Source organism: Apodemus sylvaticus, chromosome 9, assembly GCF_947179515.1.
Source record: "Apodemus sylvaticus chromosome 9, mApoSyl1.1, whole genome shotgun sequence".
Lineage (NCBI taxonomy): Eukaryota > Metazoa > Chordata > Mammalia > Rodentia > Muridae > Apodemus > Apodemus sylvaticus.
In genome coordinates, this window is record NC_067480.1 from 77079375 (window position 1) to 77104313 (window position 24939).

The following is a 24939-nucleotide window of genomic DNA, read 5'->3' on the forward strand; positions in this document are numbered from 1 at the left end:
GTTGGCAGCCAGGCAGCCACCCCAGCCACTCCGCAACTGCCAGCCGTGTGGCTTCTGCTCCACCTTCGAGTTTTTTCCACCCGAACTCCGGCCGCCATCATGGTGAGTCGAGGGCAGGCCCCGGGTGGCAGTGCAAGACGGGGCCAGAGGCCGCCACTCCTTACACGGAAGTTGAAATTCGGCTTTTTTTTTCCGGTGTAGCACAAAGAAGTGGGGAGAGGGCAAAAAAGGGGGTCCTTTCACATTTCCGGTTCTGGGTCCCCCTCTCCGGACAACCCCCAGGGTAAGGCCTGGAGGGCGAGAGTCGCGGCCTTGCTGATTTTGCGGCCTACATAAGCACTGAGGGGCCGCAGGGAGATGGCGGGCAGCCCTGGGGACCTCGGGCTGCTCCGGGGTGGGCCACGTGCACGACCTGGGCGTCACGTGACGGCCCTTTCCCGCCTTTGGGCCGAGGTGCCTGCAGGAGTAGGCCCTGGCTGTGGCCCGCCGCGGCCCATCCCCCACCAGCCCAGCTCCTTGTCAGGAGCACCGCCGCGCTTCCGGCTAGGAGCTGGCGTGGGCTGCTCCGCCAGGTGGTGCCAGGGCCTGCGGGCTTGGGGATTGGCAGCCGTGTCGAGCCAGATCCAGCAAGTGTGGTTATTTGGAGGCTTCGCAGGCCGCCATTGGCCAGGCCCTGTTGCCAGTGGTGCCTGCGGTGGAGGCAGCTTTGTGGTAGCTTGGCGTGCGTGGTGCGTGGGCTGGGGGAGGAGCAGGCAGCCTGAGGGGGGAGGAGGGGGTGACAGGACAGATCAGCTCGGCTGTAATGCCCCACCCCATCGCCAGGAGGGTGGGTTCCAGGCTAGCTTGGGCTACAGTGCGACCCTGCCTCAGAAATGATACTGAAAACTTTGATAACCATTTAGTCACAAATCTGTTAAATGTTATATACTCATAGGTTTTTTCCATTTTAAAGGAAAAAATTTATACAATTTATGACATGTTAAGTTGGACTTTCATAAACATAATGTGAAATAGGTAATTGTCTATCACAATTAAAATCACACAATACTGGACAGTTTTCTCACTATATTAGAGTTAAAAATTTGATTACTGCACACTTTATCTTGGCCAGTATTTGTAACATACATACACTATTTGCTTAGCATAGTGATTTAATTAAATTTCAAAAACGTTATCCTGAAATCTTTAATATTTCTATATCAACTATAGCTTCTAGCTATAGTTGATAGGTGGATAATCAAATATAATGGAATATGTTACTGTACATAATAGGACAGCTTTTGTGTACTAGTTTCCAAGTTCATTGCTGGTATTCAAATGTTTCTCGTTTAATTCATAGCTCATTTGGAGATATAATTAATCTGTCATAAATACAATACAATTTGTTTTCAGTATGCTATTAAAGTCTACTGATGGGCAAAGATACTTTTCCACCAGGGTCAGTAGTGGGCATGGAGGAGTGTGGAAAATCTCAACTATTTGGGACAGCTGGGGCCAGATGCCAAGGCAAGAGGATCACTTGAGCCACTTAGAAGTTCAGGTCAAATTTGGCAACATAAACGTCATTTAAAATAAATAATTGTACTCAAGAAGTAGAGGCATGAGTTCAAAGCTAGCCTGGTCTAATGTAGCAAACTTCAGTCCAGCCAGAATTAACATAATAAGACCCCATCTTTTAAGTCTAAAATTACACTTTCTTGAAACTGACGAGTATTTGGTTTTAGAGTGGTTTTGGTCATATTTTAAAAGTAAAGCATCTATCAGTTGTGGGTGTTTTAGATAAAACAGTATTAAGCATATAGTAGGCATTAGGTCTTAGTAAAATGGAGTTCTTTGCTTTCTTGGTTTTGAGTGCCACCTACTGGATAAGGACTAGGATAAGGTGTGCCTTCTTTAATACATACTATACTATTAAAATGAGACCGATTTAATATTTACTATGATGATGAAGCAGGTAGTTTAAGCCCAAATCAAGCATCCTATAGTAATTAATGCTTTACCTCATTAAACTTTTCTCAAACATCCATTTTACTTTTGTATAAAGAATACAATTAGAAAAATTGAGAATGTATTTTCTAATTGATTTTTAAGCAAGGAAACCAAGATTCTGAACAATGGAAAGCAAGTTCTTCCCAACAATTATTTTCCTCTTCAGTTCTAGTGGTACCATAACAGGATTTTTCATCACATCCCTATTCAGGTTTTGGTCCCAGTACTACTTTGTTATGGGATCATTTGTTACGGAAATATCCCTGGCTGCCCACCACATGCCAGAAATTTACCTCACTAGTGACATCCACAAATGTTTCTAGACATTTAATAAGCTACCCCTGCAGTACTGAGAATCAGTGCAGTAACTTACACTCTGGTTAACTGGTGAAATATTGTACTTCTAAGTTAAAATGCATCCATGTTGTACAGACAGCAGTAAAAAGAATTATCAAATACAAATATATACTAAGATCATCCATAGAAGAAGGGGAAATTGAGAGATGGAGTCCTATAAAAATTACAGAACTATTTATGTTTTGAGTTTAGTTTTGAATAAAAATTGAGTAGAGATGGATAGATTGTCTATTAGGAAATCAAATCTAGTCAGGTTCTAAATAGTCAAAGATGCATATAGTATGTGTAGTATTCCATTTAGGATAAAACTTAAATCATAAGATAGTAAAAGAAGGGAAAAATTAATAATTTCACTTCCTGCCATTTCATTGTAATGAAATATCACAAAGGGGATTTACTGATCAAAGAAATAAGGTAGTTCTCAAGTAGGAACACAAAATAACAAATATGGACTTAAGTAGATAAAGGCAAAAAAGGATTTTCATTTCTAAAATTTTTATAAAGTTAATCTTTTAAAAACTAATTGATATTTTTAGCTTCTTGACATGTATATACACGAACACGTTATGTGTACTAGCTTTTGCTTAATGTTCAATATTTACCTAGTAGCAGTTTAATGAGTGGATTTTGAGTATATGTGACATATAATACTGTTCTAAAATTCCATTCAGTTAATAAAGTCAGCCAAGATAGTAAAATTTAGGGGGGAAAACTTTTCTCATTCCATTGAAAATAAAGTCATATACAGGATACATAACTCTCATTAGCACATACTACTTTATACTTTATAAAATGAGTTCACCAATTTTAGTCATTCTCAAAGTAATCTGCCAGAGATAAGCTCTGGTAAGCATGTTGCTTATAACTTTGAGACATAAATCTAAGTATTTTGACTAAGTCCATTTTTGTTGTGACTTGTTGTATTGCCTCTTCCATACACACATTACTAACAAGTTCTACTTTAGAAAAAAATTCATGTTAACCAATTAAGAATCTACTGTATGTTGCTTGAAAAGAGTTTGGATCAAAATCAAGAAAAAGAGTTGTATGTATAGACTTCATCAAATAAAAGATGGTATTGTTTCTATTAACGAACCCTATGAAAATTTCAAATTGGCAATCAAGCTTATATGGTGTTATTCAAGAAACAGCTATTTCATAACATGCATTAAACACAGTAGTATTAGGGAATAGGGACCTGTGATGTGTCAGTAATGTTTTTATAATTTATTTATTTCTAACATCAGACATTGATGTGGGAGTGTTAAGGTTATAAAGTTTATGTTAATTTGATAATAGAAAGGCAAAGAAGAAAAGATCAATTTAAGAGTTTGATACTTTTTTGCTTGTGGTTTTGAATAGCTGTTTAGTTTACTTTGGGGTTTTAATATATTTTTCATTTAACATACCCAGTAAAATGAAAATTTAGTAGTATTTCCATAATTGTTTTAGTCTTCACAGATCAGGACTTTTCACCAAGTTCATCAAATAAAATATTTTCATAAACTGTAAAGTTGGCATTTTTTCACAATATAGTGTAAAAGGTGACATGAATGGGGCAGAGAGATGGATCAGTTGTTAACAGCACTTTTGCTACTCATGCAGAGGACCCTTATGACAGTTCACAACTGTAACTTCAGTTACAGGAGATCCAGCTCCCTCTGGCTTCTGCAGGCACTAGCACATACATGGTACACATACATACAAGTAGACAAAATGCTTATACTCATTTAAGAAATGTGTTGTCTTTGTGTTCTGTTGCTGTGAAAAGATACTAAAACCACAACAACTCTTTAAAAAGAAAGCCATGTAATGGGTTTTGCTTTCAGTTTCAGAGGTATAGTTCATTGTCAACATGGCGGAAGCTTGGCACATACAGGTGGACATGATACTAGAGAGAGCTAAGAGTTTTACACCCAGTTCCACAGGCAACAGGAAGAAGGCCTTTGGGCCTAGCTTGGCCTTCTGAGACCCATCTCTATTGACATACTTCTTCCAACAAGACTGTATGCCTAATTCTTTCAAATGGTGACCAAGCATTTATTCTGTAAGCCTATAGGTGCCATTCTTAATTCAAACCACCATATTTGTTTTTAAAATGTTAACAGTAAGAAGGATATTTCTGAAAGTACTACATCCTTTAATTTCTATGCCAGTTCTCTAATTGCTTTAAGATTTGAAGCTAAATTATACTCTATTGCTAGCTAATTTAGGTGAAATACAAAATAAATGTTTTACATTTTTTGTCGTGTGTGTATGCATGTATATATGTATTTAAAATTGTCTATTTTCCAAATTTCAGTCTGCCACAACTTCTGAGACTCCAAATTCAGCTGTCTCCAGGGAGGCCAGTACTCAGTCTTCATCAGCAACCACCAGTCAAGGATATGTTTTGCCAGAAGGCAAAATCATGCCAAACACCGTTTTTGTTGGTGGAATTGATGTTAGGGTATTGTATTCATATTTCATTCAAACTTTAAAATGAAATTGTGAAGCCAAGTAGTGTTGGGGTGGGAAGAGTTAGGAGGAATGCTTGATCCCAGGAGTTCCAAGAGAAGCCTGGACAACATAGTTGAGCACTAGCTCAATAAATTTAACTGTTTAAAATGTTGTGGACAATGGGAGCTGATGTGTAGACCTAAAAGGATTTTCTGTTTTAAATTTTATGCAGGTTTGGTTTTAATACATAGAAACTAAAAAATACACTCAACAAAATGGAATAGTTTGTGAATATTAGAGATTGACTTTCACATAATCATATATTTTTTTCACAGTTGGAAGTTTTGAATGCTTAATTTTTACTCTTGAAAATCAAATCTTTTCCATAGATGGATGAATCCGAAATCAGGAGTTTTTTTGCCAGATATGGCTCAGTAAAAGAAGTGAAGATAATCACTGATCGAACTGGTGTGTCGAAGGGGTATGTAAACATACTTGATAGAAGCTACTATTTGTCAAACTAAGTATGGCCAGAGAGATGTAAGCTTGATTGTAAGTTGCTTTTGATAATTTATGGACAAAGGGTTTTTTAAAAATCAGTTCTTTTGCTAGTACTTGGATTTCAATATTTTCTATTTTGCATAATGGATTATTAAATATTTTCTTGGCACATTCCATCCTCTCAAATTTTATCTGTCTCGCCTTAGATAATAAACACTTGTTAATGAACATAAATATTTGCACATTCTGACATACTACTAAGAAAACGGCAGTGGTATTATAGAGGATCTGTTCTCAGCATATTTATCACAATATATTGATCTTTCATTTATCACTTTCTATTACATAGGTTTTTAGGTCTAAACCATGGTATAATGTAGTTATTTTTCTTATTTCATCTTTCTAGCTATGGATTTGTCTCATTTTATAATGACGTGGATGTGCAAAAAATAGTAGAAGTAAGTAACAGTCTTTTGTAAAACTCTTCTTTAGCAATGCTTTAGTGTTGAATAAGTTCTGGATATTCAATCTTAGATAAAATACAGAGAAAATGGGCTTCCTTTCTGTTTAAAATCAAAATGTAATTTTATGTAACTTGTCAAAACCTGCTTGCTTGGAGGCCTCTAGCTCTTATCACCTAGAGACAGGATTAGAAATGGGATTTGATGCATTGTGACACTTTGGTTAAAGTAAGGCTGAGCTCAGTAGTGTTTTCCAAAGTCTTGGAAATTAAAGATTAAATTATCATGTGTTACTGTTTTTAGTCACAGATAAATTTCCATGGTAAAAAGCTGAAACTGGGCCCTGCAATCAGGAAACAAAATTTATGTGAGTAAAGACGTTTTCTTGATGAAACAGCTTAGGTTTTCAGAGAACTTAATGTAACTTTTGTTCTTTCTACTTTTTTTTAAAGGTACTTATCATGTGCAGCCACGTCCTTTGATTTTTAATCCTCCTCCTCCACCTCAGTTCCAGAGTGTTTGGAGTAGTCCAAATGCTGAGACATACATGCAGCCTCCAACTGTGATGAATCCTATCACTCAGTATGTTCAGGTAAAAGCTGCCTGTTGGATTTTTATTCTTATATTTAATAGTCTTTTTTAAGTTCTGAAATTATGTACACAGTCTAGATGTTAAGTAATAACACACTCCATTCTTTATTGGAATACTTCAAGTATTAGAATTTTGTTATTACTCTCGTTCTTAGTGCTTTTTATGCTAAGCTGAAATCTGCTTCTCTGTAGTTTATAAGCCTTTATTCTAGAACCTTGGTAACCACATTAAAATGCATAGAAAATATATAGAGAATTTGGCTATTTTTCTTTTCTTGTAAAAAACAGTTTTTAAATTTGAAAATGTTTTTTAAATATTAGAAAACAGTTTTGTAAGTTTTCTTAGTTGATACCTTCCCAAGGCCCATCAGTTACTCTATGATGTACTTGCATTGCTTTCCAAATACCTCTTCATCTAAGTTGTTGACATCTGGATTTGTTATGGTTCTAGAATTGATAATTTAATTTGTCTGAAATTAATTAACACTTAAATTTTCATGCTTACTATACCTATTGATACATTGGTACATTTTACTTTTCCAATTTGAGAGACTTTTTGCCAGAGAAGAAAAAGATGATAGTAAAATCTTACATATTTTTATGTGTGGAATATAGACTGTATCTTACCTTTTCTTGCTCTAAATATGACTTAGACAAAAATCCCTACTTACTCCTAACTGATGCAAAGTGTCCATATGTTAGCTACTTGTTTTCATTCAATAATACAAGTACAGGAAACGCTAATTTATCCTTTTTCTAGTTTTAGATTGTAATTCCCTTAACTTGTAGAAATTAAATACAGAAGAAAATCATAAATACTGGAGGAATGTTAGAGATTATCTGCTAATGTTAGTGTTAATAATACTGTGCAAAAGTGTATTTATAAAGAAACAGAAGATATATTAGTTTACTCCCCTACTAGAGTTATATTTATAATCAGTGTATGATGGCCTCCTAAGGGAGTTATTGACTTGGAAAAGCAATCATTAACATTGTCTTTTCTTCCTGCCTGCTTAATAGGTTATCATTTGACAAGAAATACTTTCTCCATAAAGCCAATCATTTAGCATCTATATTTCTACTTACAGCATTGCTATGTATAGGCAAAGAAAAAATTGTATTTTGAATGATACTCTTATTTTCTCAAATTTATTTTATTATTTGTTTTTTCTGTGTACTTTATTCTCAGACATATCCTCCTTATCCAAGTTCACCAGTTCAGGTCATCACTGGATATCAGCTGCCTGTTTATAATTATCAGGTATTTTTCTTTTATTGAAAAGATTTTTTTCTCATAATATTCTGATTATGGTTTCCCCTTCTTGTAATCTTCCTAACCCCCCCCCACTTCCATCTCATTCTCATCTACTCCTTAGAAACAGGTTTCTAAAGTGTCTTAGTGTTCTATTGCTATGAACATTCACAATGTCCACAGCAATTCTTAACTATTTAATTAGGACTTGCTTACACTACCCTATAAGGGATAATACTAAAATAAAATCAAAACAAAAACTAGGCATCAGAATTAAAACAAATGGAAGGAAAAGAGCCCAAGAAAAGGCACAAAAATTAGAGACCCATTCATTCACAAACTCATGAATCTAATAAGCAGAAGACCTATTGCATATCTGCAGACCCTGTGTTTGTTGCATCCATCCCTCTGAGTTTATGTGAGCTTTGATCATGTCGGTTAGAAGGCCTTGTTTTCCTCCATCCCCTTTGATTCTTAAACTCTTCTGTCTCTTCTTCCCCAGGGTTCCCTGAGTTGAGGGATTTGAATTACCAAATAACTTTAAGGGAAAGGAAAATAGTTTAGGATATTAGTATAGTCTGTTTATATAAAATTGCCACATAGTATCTATTTTAACCAAAGGAAAGTAGAAGTAAAGTATATATCCAGGCATCAATATTATTTAGAGATTTTGACAAAAAAATTTTGTTCAGACTGTTTATAAAGAGTCAGTATCTTCTGTTATTATTTCAGCATGGATTCTTTCACTGCTGTCAAATACCCAAAAAATCCAGGCTGGTTTTTATAAATTTTTATAGGGTAGGTTGAAATAAAAATATTACCCAGTTCTTAGAGCATCCAGAGTCTTGTTTGGTAGTGTTTAATTGTGCTGGATGCTGTGAAATGGTAGTTCCATAAATTTCTTCCAATAAATGTGACCATATTTGTGACTCATGACTATAGCTATAGTGATAATTTCCAAGATCCACTGTCTTATTAAATTTTCCTGAATGTCAGCTTCTGAGAAAATAATGAGGTTTATATAGAAGAAAATGAGAAATACACAGATATTAGAAGCATAAAGGTTTATCTTTAGTTCTGTTTTATAAAAATTGAGTCAGCATGATGAGTACATTGTCTTATTGCCTCTTTTGTAAACATTTGTGATTAATCTTTGTTTCCTTTTCTTAAGATGCCACCGCAGTGGCCTGCTGGAGAGCAGAGGAGTTATGTTATACCTCCGGTAAAATGAATTAGCTGAGCATATTCTTATTAGTCTTACAGTATTTTCTAGTATATTTCTTTGCCATATTGTATACATTTATATTTTAATTGCATTTTTATAGTACATGTTTTACTTTCTTGTTACCTCAATTATATACACACATGAAAGAGAAACTGCTTTTTTATCTACATTATTTTTGTATGCCCAGGCACAATGGCTGCAGTTTTGGGTTACTTGTTGGCATGATATATAATGCACAAAAAGTAGTTTTAATGTTAGATTCAGAAATAGCATTTGTTCTTTCTAGAATTTGCCTCTAACTGCTATTTAGAGAAAACGTATAGGAGCAAGACAAAAATTTTACCATTAAAAATACTTTATAAACTAACTGTAAAACACCAAAGCTTTTGTTAACTTCCATGAAGATTGGATATTTTAAAAATATATCAAGAAAATTCTCCCATACCCCATTACCACATATTATATACTTTTCTTAGAATCCTGATTCTGATAGTGTTGACAGAGGACGTTTTAAAATAAGACTTAATTTTAGCCATTCAGTTTAAAACTGTTTCTGAAATAGTGTAGCATTTTGAAAAACAGATGACTTAAAATGTATGGTTCTCTTTAATTATACTTTTTTATCATTTTAATATAGGCTTATACAACTGTTAACTACCACTGCAGTGAAGTTGATCCAGGAGCTGATATTTTGCCCAGTGAATGTTCAGTTCATGACGCTGCTCCAGCCTCTGGAAATGGCCCACAAAAGGCAAACATCTAGTTTTGTTTACTGATTTTCATATTTTATTTATGTTTATTAATAATGGTTCTTTGACAAATAGATGTGTTTGCCCAAATTTAAAAATGAAAGTCAACTTGCAGAGCTTAGGAAACTTAACTCCGCAATTAATGTACAAAATAACGATACTCCAAACATTGAGAGTTTTTTATTCCCTTGTCCTATTCTCTGTTCTATATTTTTTCTTAAACATATTTTAGGTATTGTTAGTATGACTTAGCAGAATTCAGTGGTCAGGTTTCTAAGTTTTTATTTAGCTAAATAGTAATATATATCATTTGTGGTATTCTACAACATTGGCTTTTAAGAATGATTATTTGGTTTTGAACATATTCTTACTCCCAAATTTTAATTCAAATGGTTGAATGAAGCAGTTGATATGTTGGTAATATGTATAATGGAAAATTTCATTGGGCACATCTCTCATCTGTGTTCATTAGTGGAAAAACAAAACGAAAACTACTCAACAATAAGGTAAAATATATCACCTGATTTGATCTACAGTTCCTCATTCTTATACTTCGAAAAATAAAGTGGTATAATGATATACAACTTTAGAGAGTTAGAAAACTAAGTTCAAAATCAGCCTTGGTTACATAGCCAGTTTGAGGCAAGCCTGGGCTTACATAAGTCAGTTTAAAAAAAAAGTCAAACTAACTTCACACATACAAATACATACATACATACATACATACATACATACATACATACATACATAATGTGTGTTTACAAATTAATGTAGTTTGTACAATTATACTGACATTCTGAATACTTTTTTCTTGAAATATTAAAGTTGATTTCTGTAATAAAATAAATGCTTCAAGGGAAATAACATACATTAATAAACTCAGCTTTTTAAACCAGTGTTTTTAGGAAAAACAATTTTAAAAATCATAAGAGTTCAACATTATGAAAGAATTTCTTAAAAATAAGTGGGATATACTTAGCATACTTTCAAAAAACTATTTGCAGTTAATAAAATTGTCTTTAAACTTTTGTGTTGCAGAAGTCTGTGGACCGAAGCATTCAGACAGTGGTCTCTTGTCTGTTTAACCCTGAGAACAGACTGAGAAACTCTCTTGTTACTCAAGATGACTACTTCAAGGTAGGAAAAAAATAGTATGTAAATGTGTGTGTGTGTGTGTGTGTGTGTGTGTTAACATTGAAAAATTATTTTTCCTGTAGTGTACATATTTTTAAACCAATTAAAGTGTTTATTGTAACTTCCAGAACCATTATGGTGGTTGAGTTTTACCCAGCAATGTGTATAGGTGATGTAAATCTTAAGAGAAATTGTCTTTAGAGGAAAAAAAAAAAGCGGGTTATAAGCCCTTGGACATATGGCTTAGTGAATAAAGCACTTACTGAGCAAGTGTGAATTTGAACATAGAATCTCATAAATTCCAGTTTTCAGAAGGCAGAGACATGATCCTAAGCAAGCTATGTAGCCAGGACAACCCATGTCAGTGATCTCTGGGTGCAGTGAAGAAACATAAGAGAACAATCAGAAAGATTCTGGATTTTAACCTCAGGCCTATGCAAGTAATATAAATGGTTTGTGAGAGTTGGCAGAGAAGAAAATAATAAATTTTGACCACATGGTAAAAGAGAAATTTGAAAGCAGAATGTAATTAGCTCTTGGAAGAGTAGAACTCAGGGACTAGGCTTTACTGCTGTGCTGTTCTTCCAGCCCCTAAGACTACAAATGTAAAATCAGGATGAGTAGAACACAAAGTCTCTAAGGTCCCTTTACTTTTGAGTCTATGAATATGAAATTACATTTAAGGGAAGATTTCTTTTTCAAATAATAAATAACAGGTGTGTAATATAGATAATCATATAAGTCATTTAAAGTATATAGTTCAATGGATTTTAGTATATTTACTAAATTGTACAATCATAAATTTAAAATGTCTTTCCATCCCAGAAATAAAACCCTTGCCTACTAGTAGTCAATCTCCATTTCTAACCTCTGGCCTTACAGAGCCAGTGAAAGTACTGTTTTTACTAAAGATGCTCATTTAAAATTGAGTGGGGTTTTTTTCTACATAGTGCAATATAGAACTGCAGTAGTCAACTTGCCCAAAAGTTCTAAAGGTGTAACATGACTTGTTTGAAAACAAAGTATTCAAAATTCAGTTTTTAACTAGTATCAGAAGAAAAACTTTTTGAACTACAGAGATTTTTAGTTACGAATCTAAAATTAGAGTGGCCTGAGAGTGTTCTTTTACTTCTGTGTATGTGTGCATATTGAAGGGGTGTTAGTGGCTGTGTATGGAGGCCTGTAGTAGATGTTTGTGTTCTCAAGGTCCAGAGCTTTTGTCCTGATACACAGCAAGCACTTTTTCTGTGGAGCCAAAGATGAATTAAATGCTGGTTTTTATTGTAATTGAATGCATTATTTCCATGGTACATCTGATTCTTTGTTTTAACTTCAACCCCATAATTTTAATTCCTACCTAACCTCTAAAAATGTGTGCCTTTCTGACCACATTTCTAGACTCCAACCTAAATGGGATTTTATCTTACTGACAGGCTACATGATGTGTGTGTACATACACAGTACATATATACACACATTCACATGTGTGTGTGTGTGCGCGCATGTGTATGTGTGTATATATATATGTGTGTATATATATATGTGTGTGTGTGTGTGTGTGTGTATATATATATATATATATATATATATATATAGAGAGAGAGAGAGAGAGAGAGAGAGAGAGAGAGAGGGTACTTGTGGCAGTCAGAGGTGGACTTTGGGTGTCTTTTAGTACTAGCCACTTTACTTTTTGAGACAGGATCTTCCACTGAATAATTTGGCTAGGCTGACTGACTTATATGCTATAGAGATTTGCCTGTCTCTGCCTCTACTCCTGAGGACTGTGATTACATAGTATACCTTAATTGCCAGCCTTTTAAAGGGAGTATTACGGTTCTGAATCATGTCCCCCTGCTTGCACAGCAGGTACTTTATCAATAAGTCTCTTCTAGCCACATAGAAGTCACTCTTCATAAAAACAGAATCTGGTCTCCAGGAAAAGGGCATGATTAAGCAAGCTAGTTGTGTAGAAAGGAAAATTATATTTTATTAACCCCATTTCTCTTTTTAAGGATTAACTTTCCTATAACTACATCTCTGGAAAAAACAGTAAAGGAAAGTAGTTTGTCTATATTAGTTTTCTGTATCTATGACTCTTTAATCCTTGAATTCAACTGATTATATGCAGATACTTTAAATTGTACTGAACATGGATAGACTTTCTGTTGTTATTGTCCTTAAAGCAATAAAATGAGAAAAATTTAAACAGAGAGATCTTCAATGTATATGCCAACACATTTTATATAAGAGATTTTGGCAACCCTAAGATTTTTATATCCATGGGGGAGAGGTTCCTAGAACCAATCCCCTTGAGAAAGCATTTTCAATTTTCTTAACCTTTACTTTGCATGGAATGAAATATCTTAACAGATTAAAGATGAGCCTTAAATATACAAGATTTAGTCTTTAATCAAAAATGATTTCATATTAAAATAGAATACTGTTCTCAATATGGTTTCTGTCAGATAAAGTTGTTAATAAAAATAATACTAGAGTTTTTTGTTGTTTGAAGAGGGTTTTGGTGTGTTCTCATTTTCTCTCTCTCTCCCTTCCCCTCCCCCTCTTCCTCCTGATGCTTTCTCTGTATGTCTGCACTATCTATGTGCCTGATGCCCACAGATGTCAGATGAGGATGTTAATAGTTTCTGAGCTTAAACATGGGTGCTGGAAATCTAGCTTACATCCTCTGTAAGAGTAAGTGTTCTTAGTCTCCAGACCCAAGTCGTGAGTTTTGTTTTATTGGATTTTTGGTTGGTTGGTTTGGTTTGGCTGGCAAGGTGGCTCAGTAGGTAAAGGCATTTGCCACTAACTAAGCCTGATGACCTATGTTTAAACCCTAGAACCCACGTGATGTAGGAAAGAAACTGACCCTGCAAGTTGTCTTCTGACCTCTAGATATGGCACATACATAAATTATGGTGAATTTTTAAAAAATAATAGTTTTAAGAATTACTGTCTTTGATTTACCTGCTAAATCATTAATTATCTAAAATGGTACTAATTATAACTGCTATTCCTGAGTTTATTGGGATTCCTTTTTAATTTCATCATTTAACCAGTTGGTGCATTGCAGAGTTCTTCTACAAGATGATTTCCTTTTCCTCATTTATTATATTTAAAGTTAAAAACACATTTATTGTCTCATAATCTTAGTAGTGGTAACATGGGATTTTCAGTGATTTAAAATGACTGTTTCTGTCTTTTCTAGGATAAAAGAGTACATCACTTTAGAAGAAGTCGAGCAGTACTTAAATCTGATCATCTCTGCTAACTCATTTCAGGAGGTTGTTGGTTTTGAATATTAAAAAAACTGAAAAGTTTTCACTATTATAGAAGATTTGACAAATCACTCAGACTTTCTGTAAAAGTTATATTAGATTGCCTAGTTTTATGTTAAACCTGTTCATTAGATGTTTATATAGAAACTGGTTCTGTGTTCACCATATAGTTGAAAGAAAAGATAATTGCAAGTAAAAAAAAAGATAAAAAAATAATTTTCAAATAATTGAAAAATAGTTGAAAGGAATAACTTTTAAGATTTACCTTAAGGACTTTTAATTGAAATTGGCATTTTAAGAGTTCAAAAGCAAGTACTAATTTTCAAGAAAAGCATTTTATAAACCTATTTTGAAAGGTCAGGATTTTGATAGTTTGACTACAAGCATTTCACTTCTCAACAGGTACCTGAACAGTACAGTATTTACATTATTGTACTTTATAGTTATTATTTGTCTAAACATTTGCCACAAAAGCAGAATTTTTAGAACTGCATTTTTAATCAGTGGAACTCAATATAACTCAATATATAGTTAGCTTTATTGAAGTCTTCCTTATCTAAACCCAGGAAAACAGATTCTTAACAGTTCAATCAGTGGGTCTTAACATTTATACAAAATATTTTACCCTTTATCTCGAATCCACACATATGCATATATCCTATTTATTTGGTTGGGGTGGTAATTAGGATATCTAAAATTCTGGGTATAATTTTGTTTAAAGAATCCAAGACAAACTAAACTTCACTAAGTGTATACGCTATTCTTAGTGAGTTAATACTCTTTTTTTTCTTAAAATGCTAAACTCAATGGCTGTCTTAAAATTGTGCAAAATACTAGTATTAAAGAGTGCTGAAAATTTTTTTATGTCACTTAAAAGTTAATCAGAGTTTCTGAAAGAAATTGTTTTTATAAAAACATTCAAAATATTGTTACAGAGTAAATACATTTTTAGTTTTGTTAGTCTATTGTATTTCCCTTTGTAAATTAAAATATGTCCAAAGCAGTAAAAGTAGGCAAATGTCAAAGTAGGCAATTTTGACATTTCTAAACCACAAAATTTGTTTCATAAATGTATCCCAAGAATGTGCTAAAGTGAACCTGTTTTTAGATTAGATGGACATTAGATCATTGGACATTATGCCTCGTGACACCAGAAGAACCTTTGTACCCACAGTCTTTTGCAATCTTACTCCTGTTCTGTCAGGATTGCTCCTTGGTATAAAGCAGACAAGTAACAGTTACAAGCAGTTCAGGGGCTCTTAGGAATATAGCACTGGAACAGTACCTTGCTAACTAAAACATTCGGCTGAACATCATCTGGCCTGCCAGGGACATGAGTTTTAAATGCCTTGTTGGTCTATCTTGTATTAGCCCTTTCCCTCAAACATGGATATTCCACTTACTCTAACTTAATGGAACCCAATGGCTGATATCAACAACTCTCCCTAATGATCCTTAACTCTTAATTTTATTCTACATCTGAAGTCAGAATTCTTTTGTCACCAAAGTCAGTATACCAGAAAACTAAGAAGTGTCCTGAAATTTGTTTTTACAATTTGTCCCTTTATTTCAGTGTATTTGTAGTGTATGTCCTTACATGTACCACTCTGTGATTAAATCTCCAACTTACTATGAATGATACCCTAAATTCTGAGGCACAAATGTAATTGTTGCTATATGACTTTAAAGAAAAAGTAAGGGAATAAACTTTTGTCTGCTGTTTTGTTGGAGTCAAGTATTTAAGAGAAGGGAGAAATAAGAGACAAGTACTGAACCTTTCAAAATGGAAGATTAATTTTAAACTTAAAAGTATGTTCCTATTACCTATTGTCTTTGCATATATGAATAAAACCTTTTCAAAAGCATCACTGACTTAATTGCCATGTCTCTAGAAATGATAGTAAACTGGTGAACAATGTGTGATAATGTGTAAATCCTTGTGTTTGAAATTGTAAATATGCTGCATTTTCTAAGGGCATCAATTTATAAAAAAGCATTTTGAGACGTTCTACAAAAGTATGTGTGTGTGCATATTTATATGTATATATACATATTTTAGAATGTATGTACATGTCTTGCTACTTTTATTGTTGTGAAGAGGCACTGTGACCAAGGCAGCTCTTAAGAGAAAGCATTTCATTGGCCTTGCCTACCTTTTTAGAGGCTTAAATCCATTACTGTGGCAGAGAGCATGGTGTCATGCAGGCAGGCACAGTGCTGGAGAAGTTTTGAGGTTTCAAAAGCCCACACCAGTGATAAATAACTTCTTTCATACATAATTCTGCTCAGATAGTGACTAGACTTTCAAATATATAAGCCTATAGGGTCCATTCTTAGGCAGTGATTGTACACTTACCTTTTTATAAGAAAAATACTGTATGGAGCTGAAAAATCAGTTTTCATTGTACTGTTCACTACATGAACAGTAGTGCCTGTTGGGAATTCCAGAGTACACAGCCAACTTTAGTCAATTGGGCACAGTCCTCGTTTTAGATACTATCAAATGCTTTGTGCCCACATTTATATCTTTGACCTTTTTGTCTGTTTGCGGATACCCTATAGATTTATGTTGCTTTTGCTTCAAATAAGAGTGCTTTGATCAGTCACAAAATTTAGATATTATAGATATTATTAGATATTATTGATATATTTAGTAGCTAATATAGATATTATAGAAAATTATTCTCCAAGCCAAATGGTTGCCATCTTTGGAAGTTTGTCGAGGCTAAATAAAGATAACATCTGGGCTTGTTTACTATTGACATTCCATCATAGAAGGGGATTGGGAAGGCCACACCTGACTATGCAGCCAATCCCTCCCACCTGTTGAGTGCAATTCTACCTTAATTTTATGCAGCCCCGGGATCTCTAGGAGGAGTTATATATAGTATAACATCTTAGAAGGACTAATGAAGGGGACTCTTCCTACAGAGCAATTGGAAAGTCATCACCTTTGCTGGGTGCAGCACTTCCAGGGTAGCTGCAGCAAGGCCATATCCATGTTCCTGCCCATGATCCTTCACTGATTGCTCTCTAAATAAGAAACTCATTGCTTTCCTAGGTGAAAAAGTGCTTCCAAGGTATTTTTCCCCCAGTATCTGCAAATGGATATGTACTACTATGGAATCTTGAGGTTTTGTAAAAGAGTATGTTAGGAAGAGAAGTACTTAGTACAATCTCCATTTCTAGTCCTAGTACTTTTTTTTTTTTGAGTTCTGTAAAGGAAGCCATAGGTGCAGGACTTCTTGTAGGTATAGTTTAATAGTTGATAAGCCCTGAGTAGTTGAAAAATAGAAAATCAAGATACCAAGGCTATACAGGATACCAAGGTGTGGTTTTGGGAATCAAAGATTAAAATTAGTGTATAACTGCTGAAATTATAATTTATTTTAAATGTGCATTTGTATTGCTATTCTACCTTAATTGCATGCAGCCGCCTATATATGCATGCACATGTATGTATACAAGCTACAGCCATTAAATAGCCAGTGGTGGTCTCTGGTGCAAGAAACATACCCTCTTGGTTTAAGACTTGTGTCCACTTGTTGGTGACAAAAAATAATTCTGGTGCAGTCAGGTCTTCCAAAGAAACCCAAAATTTGTACCTGTTCTCAGCCTTACTGCAGGGAAGAGAAAATAGTTACCTGATCTGGAAGTTTAACTTCTGGGTATATGGTTTATGTCCTCTATTCTGTTAGTGACTTACATAATCTGAAGACCACAAACCCTCTTTGACAAGCTGCAGACCCTTAAGAGCCTGTTAGAAACAGCTCTTTGGAAGTTCTTTTAAGGTAACATGCCTTTATTTTTACTCCCAACAAACATTGGGAGGATTAAAAGTGGCAGCCACAAAATCTACCAGGTAAGTTTAGTAAGGACAGAATGAGTCATCTGCTGGGTTTCTGGAAAGGCTTTGTGAGACACGTTGGGTATTTACTCCTATAGACCCAGATGCTCCCCAAACCAGTGAGCCACTGGCCTTTGTCAAGTAATTGCTCAGGACATAAGAAAGATCTAGAAATTACAAGAAATTTGAAGGGATAAACAGGTCTCAACTTCTGGAAATTGCTCCGAAAGCATAACAGCTAAGATTCAGCTGAGGACAGATGAAGGAACTCTCCTGTGTGATTTCTGCCCTTGGAAAATATGAGACAAATGAGGCAAATTGACCATGAGATGGGGTCCAGGGATTCATCAGCATTGATGGGGCCCTGAGTGCAGATCCCTTGGAATTTTGACTAAAAAATGCTACAAAACATCCTGCTCCGACATGTGTAGATGACCTCATAGTTATGGCTCCTATGGAGCAATGTGAACAGATAAGAGATTTTTTAGAGGCCCACCAAGGCCTTGGCTACAGTGTTAGCCAAGAAAGCTCAGCTGTGTGTTCCTTAGGCCACATACCTAAACTACAACCTAGAGGAAGGAAAGTCGACACATGACCATGTTTTAGGCATCCTTCACATCCCCACCTCTACATCAAAAGAATCATGTGAGAAAATTTCTGGGGGTGGTTGCATACTGCCCTGAGTTGGCACCTATATCAAGCATATGCAGCCTTTGGAATGGGCTGAAACTGACCAGAAGAACCTTGTAGCCTTGAAGAAGGCCCTGGTGTCGGCCCGTACCCTGGCCCTTCCAGACCTTACTGAGCTATTTTCCTTGTACGTGGATGAGGCCAGAAACATCGCTCAGGAGGATCCTCATGCAAATCCCTGGGGACCCTGGAAAAGACCAGTAGCTTGTTTCTGGAAGAGATTTGATCCATTCCCATAGCTGCCACTGCCCTGCTGATAAAAGAATCTTACAGATTACCTTTAGGGCATAAACTATTCCAGACAACCCCACACTCGGTTGAGGTCCCCCTGAGAGGGCCACCCGGAAGATGGATGTCTAATGCCTGGGTGACCTGATTACAAGCCCTGATTCCACATCAATCCTGCACTTAAAAGATATCAGCCCCACCTGTATCCTGCCAGATGATGATCCTGTGTGTTCCCTGCGTGACTGCCTTGATACAGTCTGCCAAGCATGATCTGACTGAAGGCCTGTTGGTGACCCCAGACAAGAGATTGTTCACAAATGGGAGCAAATTTGCCCAGAATTGGATTAGGTGTGCAAGGACAGCAGTGGTGACCCAAGGTAGGATTATCTGGGCATAATTTTTAAGCAGAGTAACATTAGGTCACCAAGCTGAACTTTTAGCTTTAACTCAAGCACTCCACTGGGGGAGTTTTCTCCGTGGCCAATGTCAAAGAAAGGAAACATAGATCAGATAATTGGTATATTAGTCTGTTTACCTGGTCCCCATAGCTGACCACCTTACTATCAGCATTAAGTAGCCTGGCCATTGATTCTATCCTAATCAGGCTAATGGTGGGACCCTGCATCCTCAACTTCATGGATAATTAAGCTACTGGTCTGTAGGACCAACTGTGCTCCCCTAGAAAAGGACATATCAACAATTTAACTCATGTCCATAGACCCAATGGGGAAAGTGACAGGGTTAGGCAATGCCGAAGCACCCCCATCTTGTATCCTTGCTGAGGCCTCAGGTTTAACTAGAATTTGATCTCCTTGATGGAGAATCTCATGGAAAATTACCCAACTGTATTCTAGGAATCTGAGGGCAGGATATTCCAGCTAGCTTATCTTAGCTTCTGTTAAATTCCCTGCTTGTGTAAACTCCCCCTCCAGCTAACTTAGCATCTGTTAAAACTACTTGTTGTGCAACTACCCCCATGACCCATCCTCACATGCAGCTGCAGAGCAAGACACCAGAATGTGGGGGTTTTTTTTGTCTTTAAAAGCTCATAGCTCTAAATTCTCCGGCTATGCTTTTCCAAATACTTGAGTGAAATCCAAGCCAGACTTTGATTTTAAAGACTTTGAATTGGCTATAAGCCAGTTGTGAGTGGTCAGCTCTGGTGGACTCCTCATGACACTGTCGCTAGACTATTTGGTTATCTCTGACCAAACTGAATATGTTTCAATATGAAAATCCTAAACTACACTACATATATCTTGAAATTTTTCCTTAAACCTGTTTTATGGTATTTGAAATAAAGTGGTTAAGGATTATCAACATTTCAGTACAAAACCAAGTCTTCAAGACTAAAAATTGGACAAGTCCTTTGCAATCATTAATTTAGTATTAAGTACCCTTTACTGCCAGAAAGTTACTGAGTTCCAAAAATAAGTACTCTGCTGCAGTACTCTTGACACAGTTCCCTGCATTTGGAAAGCCCCACATTCTCAAATTTTCTTGGTTGCTTTTAATGGTAAACTAAAATTGGAATGCCACATTGCTTAATGGCTGTGCCTGCTTTTATTGCTGCTGCTTTGAATGTAATAAGGAATGGCATCAATGAGACTACTGTGCCAGTCTGCTTTTACAATGATGGCAATAGAGAGCAGGAGGAACACTTGGGGGAAAAAGCAGTATTTCCCATTGACCAAGTCTTGTAAGAAGGACCAGCTGTTGAGGATGATCATCTGGAATTCTGAAAATGTTTCTTTCAGATGAGACTTCCTCTGATACATATTTGAAAAACTGTAATCTAGCCTTTCCCAACATTATGTGTAATGTGTCTGTCTGTGTGTAACTGATTCTTTTGAGCAATTCCTCACCACCCATCAAAGGCTTGAGTTTCCATCTGTAGACAGTACATTTGGCGGTAGAAAACAATAAACTTAAAACGTTAAAACTATAAACATGTGTTTTTGAATGCTCATGCAAAATATTCAATCTGCATAGCAAAGAAATGATAGGTAATTCTGCATTGCATTTAGAGTTAAAAACATCTGTCCAATATGGCTGTAGCTGTAGGCCAATCCCACAAAAATGCAAAATATTGTCTCCTGATAACAGAAGTTGAAAGTACCATTGTACAATTAAGCTCTGTGGTAGCTATATTTTACATTTTTAACTGGTGTGAAGCAAACTTTTCTAGTTGAGTCTCTAGTTTGTCTTCCCAAGGCAAGACTTTTATCTTAAGTGTACATAGATTAAGGCAGTGTGCCAGGAATGTGCCTCCTGTACTCATCCAAAACTCCCAGGTTCACTAGGTCTTTAGCCGTGGAACAAATGCATGAATAACTGGGATATTCAGGTCATGAAAGCTGTTTATAAATTTAAACAATAATAGCAATTCAGGAAGTGGATTTTTTATAATCCTTAATTGGCTCCTTTTTACAGAAAACAAAATTACCAAAACTACATTAAGAATATAATCACATATATTGCCTTTCCCCAGAATAAAGCGGAGAGAGACATACTCTTCTAGTTCAGTCTTGAGTGAAATATTTATTATAGAAGAAAGCAGAGCTGACAGTTGATCTGCACTGATAAGAGCCAGCCCAGCTGTTTATGATGGTTCTGTCCCACTCTGCCCATGTATAATCTAGTTAGAAAAATTGGAATTACCCCTTTCCACAATAAATCACACTGGACATTAAGGAGGAGAATGGACACTCAAAATAAGGAGACTGTTTTCCCTGTTTGTACCAACACTAGTTAGGGTCACGTTTCTGTGAGCAAAACCTACGTGATACACCTGCTTTGTAAGAACGCTTAACTCTGTTCTTTCAAACTGGATGTTGTTTTCTTCTTACCACTCTGCTCATTGTGTGTCTGTTTCGAGCAAAATGAAAATCCATCTAACAGTTATATCCCTAGTTAGATCAGAGCAGTATTTGGCAAGCAAGGTCGCCAAGGAGAGAAACTCAACAGGAAAAGTTGGAACCGTCCTCAGAACTGCCCTGTGTACTTTGCAGAGACACACAGTCCTAAACTCTGGTATCAGGGACAGGCCCACAGATCTGTAATGTGACTCAGGTGACTCAACCACGCAGCATGCGGCTACAGCTCTGGATCAAGCTCAGTTGTACTGTGCTGCCCTGACCTGGCCGTGCCCTGACAAGACAAGATAAACGATGCAGAGATGGGAACAGCATCCGCTTTATTGCATAGGTTAGCAATCATTGCTAGTTAGTTGTATATCTACGGCAAGGTCTGCCCCTGTTTGGCCATCAGTGCTTTTCACATTCTGTTTGTCTCCTGTTACCAGCACTTGGCTTCACAGATCTCTCTGCTATACCTACTGAGAAGGAGAGAGCCAGCAATAATAGGTTGAGGCATGGTTTGTCTGACTTTTATACCATAGTTTAGTAGTTCGTGTGCACACAATAGCACCAGCTTGCTTATACAGGTCTAAACAATTCATTAGTTATTGCCCTCCTATATTTTGGGTACATTCTACTTATTTTTCATCTGGATCACCATAGTTGTCTGTTTTATCCTCAACATCATGGAAATTGCACTAAAGTGGTTCATGAAGTAGGCTTTATTCTTGGCAACTTTAATAGGCCCAGCTTTTGTACTTGACCACTTGCAGATTTGTATCACTGGGTCCAGTGGACATTTCCATCTCACACCTAGGAATTAAATGGTTAGGTTCTATTGAGCATCATTTTTTTTTAACTTCCAAAAGACATTTACAAGTTGCTTTCTGGAAATATCTCGTCATCACTGGCTACTACACGAAGTAGCACAAAGAACACTTGAAGGCAACTATAAAATCATGGGCGTGGACCAGATGGTCCAACTGGGAAAATATGCCACTAAACCTGGCTCCACATGCACAATGAGACAGGTGCACCCAGGCATGCACACTGCAGCAAACTGATAATGAAGCAGTTCATACCTAAAGCTCAAGTACAGAAGGAACATACAGAGGAAAATAAAGTCATCTAGGATCATACTTTTAAGTAACTGTTTTGGTTTGCCTCTGGTGTAAGGGATTGGACAAGACAGGGTTCTAATACAATTTTTATGAAAATTCACCATCAGGTGGATTTGGCTTAGGGGCTTTAATCAGAAAATTGCCTTCAAGAGGGAGGAGTTTGTACTGGTTGACATGGAGAACTTACCATATGTACTAAGGGAAAGGGTATGTGTTAGTTTAGCACAGATAGTAGGATGCTGCTTGTACTGGCTGGTTTTGTGTGTCAACTTGACACAGGCTGGAATTATCAAAGAGAAAGGAGTTTCAGTTGGGGAAGTACCTCCATGAGATCCAGATGTGGGACATTTTCTCAATTAGTGATCAAGGGGGAAGGGCCCCTTGTGGGTGGTACCATCCGTGTGCTGGTAGTCTTGGGGTCTATAAGAGAGCAAGCTGAGCAAGCCAGGGGAAGCAAGCCAGTAAGAAACATCCCTCCATGGCTCCTGCACCAGCTTCTGCTTCCTGACCTGCTTGAGTTCCAGTCTTGACTTGCTTTAACAATAGTGTTGAAGTGTAAGCTCAATAAACCCTTTCCTCTCCAACTTGCTTCTTGGTCATGATGTTTGTGCAGGAATAGAAACCCTGACTAAGACAAATTGGTACCTGTGGGGTGTTCCTGTGACAACCTGACCATGTCTTGGGGAGGACTGTGGAAGGACTTTGGAATTTTGGGCTAGATGATCCATTTGGTGTTAAGAGCTCTGTGGGATGTTGCGTAGGAGCTTGGAAGATAATGTTGAGAACAGCATAGAAGATGGAGGCCTCACTTGTGAAATTTCAGAGGGAAGATTAAAGACTCTTTTTTGATGTTTTGATTGTGAAGATTCTGTGGTTTTGTTTAGCTGGGGCTGAAGAATCAGTTGTGTTTAACCAGAACCACTAAAGCAAATATTTGTGTTACTGGAACTATTGATGTTGGTTAGCTGGAGTAAGAAATTAGTGGTGATTAAGAAGAGACCAGCATCACTGAGGTGAAATCTTCTGGCAAGTATTTTCTGAGAGCACAGAGACTGTGTTCTAGAGATAGCCACAGTTGTGCTTTGTGCTGTGGCTGGACTTGTTACCGTGTAAGAGTCACCCAGGTGGTACTGGTTTTGAATGCTGAAGGGGTCATGAAGAGCAGCTGAGGCTCAATACTGTGAGAGGCTGTGGAAGGCCATTGGTAAAGGTGCTCAGTTGCAATTGATGGCCCAGGACTGAAGGGGTCATGCATGAGAGTTGAGGCTTGTCACTGTGGAAAGAGCCTATGAGAGGCTATTGGTGAAGCCTAGTTACAGCAGAAGACAGCAGTGTTTTGCAGATGCCAGTACCATGAGATGACCATCAAGAACAGCAGCAGCAGTGGAGTTCAGGCAGCTGGAGCCTAGAAGACAAGGTGTGTGCTTCAAACGGCAGAGCTGGAGAAGTGACCCAAGCCCTTGGAGGAGCCTGGAAGATCGTGAGTGTATCCCAGGCATTGAGCCATCTGAGTTTGAGTTTTGCTTTTGATTGTGACTGTGCCCTGATATGTTTCCCTCTTGAAGAAAGTATTTTAGTGGAGCCCACAGTTAAGTATGAAATCCTTGTAAAGGGTCAGTAAGGGGTACTTGCAGGCATAACTTTTCTCCAACCTATTTAAAAAGGATTCACCCTCTCCTCTAGCTCACCACCCACCAGAGATAGTGAAAGAGAAATGTTATTAGGACACAGGGGAAGTAGACCTGTTTAGAAATAGTTCTTTAGGGGCAAATCCAGTCTTCATTGTCAGGATATCAGCAGTTCAGTCCCATAGCAAATACAAAATACAAACCAGCAGCTGCAGTCCAGTCCTCTCAGCAGGCAGACACCATGCATGAACCAGCAATTGCAGTTCAATCCTGAAGAAACTGCAAGGCTCGCAGGCTGGCCCAAGACTGTAGAAGTGGCAAGAAGCCACAGGAACCTCACAAGAAGTTCTTTGGCAAGTTTTTCTGGTGTCACCAGAAGCTGAGCTCAGCCACACCATGTAAGGTGAACCAATGCATGTGTGTCATTAGTAATGAGTAGGGAGGTGGGGCAAAGCAAACCAAGGCTCCTTCTCCCACTGTCTTATTTGTATTCCTTCATCATATGTCTTTTCACATGTCTGCTTTAGCAAACCATCCTTTCACCTGTGGGCCCCAGTGAAACATCATTTGATATAACTGACTTTCTAAACA

General features: G+C 36.9%; 1 protein-coding gene across 1 annotated transcript; it reads left to right on the plus strand.

Moving 5' to 3' along the window:
* Window positions 1-357: 357 nt before the first annotated feature.
* Window positions 358-13969, plus strand: Dazl (deleted in azoospermia like). The gene is made up of 11 exons (XM_052191850.1): window positions 358-711; window positions 4649-4795; window positions 5175-5266; window positions 5693-5744; window positions 6051-6114; window positions 6200-6339; window positions 7528-7599; window positions 8762-8812; window positions 9453-9566; window positions 10603-10701; window positions 13907-13969. Exons 1-11 carry the CDS (start codon window positions 358-360, stop codon window positions 13967-13969), a joined length of 1248 nt encoding a protein of 415 aa, XP_052047810.1.
* The last annotated feature ends 10970 nt before the right edge of the window (window positions 13970-24939 follow it).

Bases quoted from the DNA above. Each gene is read 5' to 3' on its own strand.
- Dazl (XM_052191850.1), top strand. From the start codon at position 358: ATGGCGGGCAGCCCTGGGGACCTCGGGCTGCTCCGGGGTGGGCCACGT. The intron at 5,745-6,050 runs GTAAGTAACAGT...TACTGTTTTTAG, and splicing joins ATGTGCAAAAAATAGTAGAA to TCACAGATAAATTTCCATGG. The intron at 6,115-6,199 runs GTGAGTAAAGAC...TTTTTTTTAAAG, and splicing joins AATCAGGAAACAAAATTTAT to GTACTTATCATGTGCAGCCA.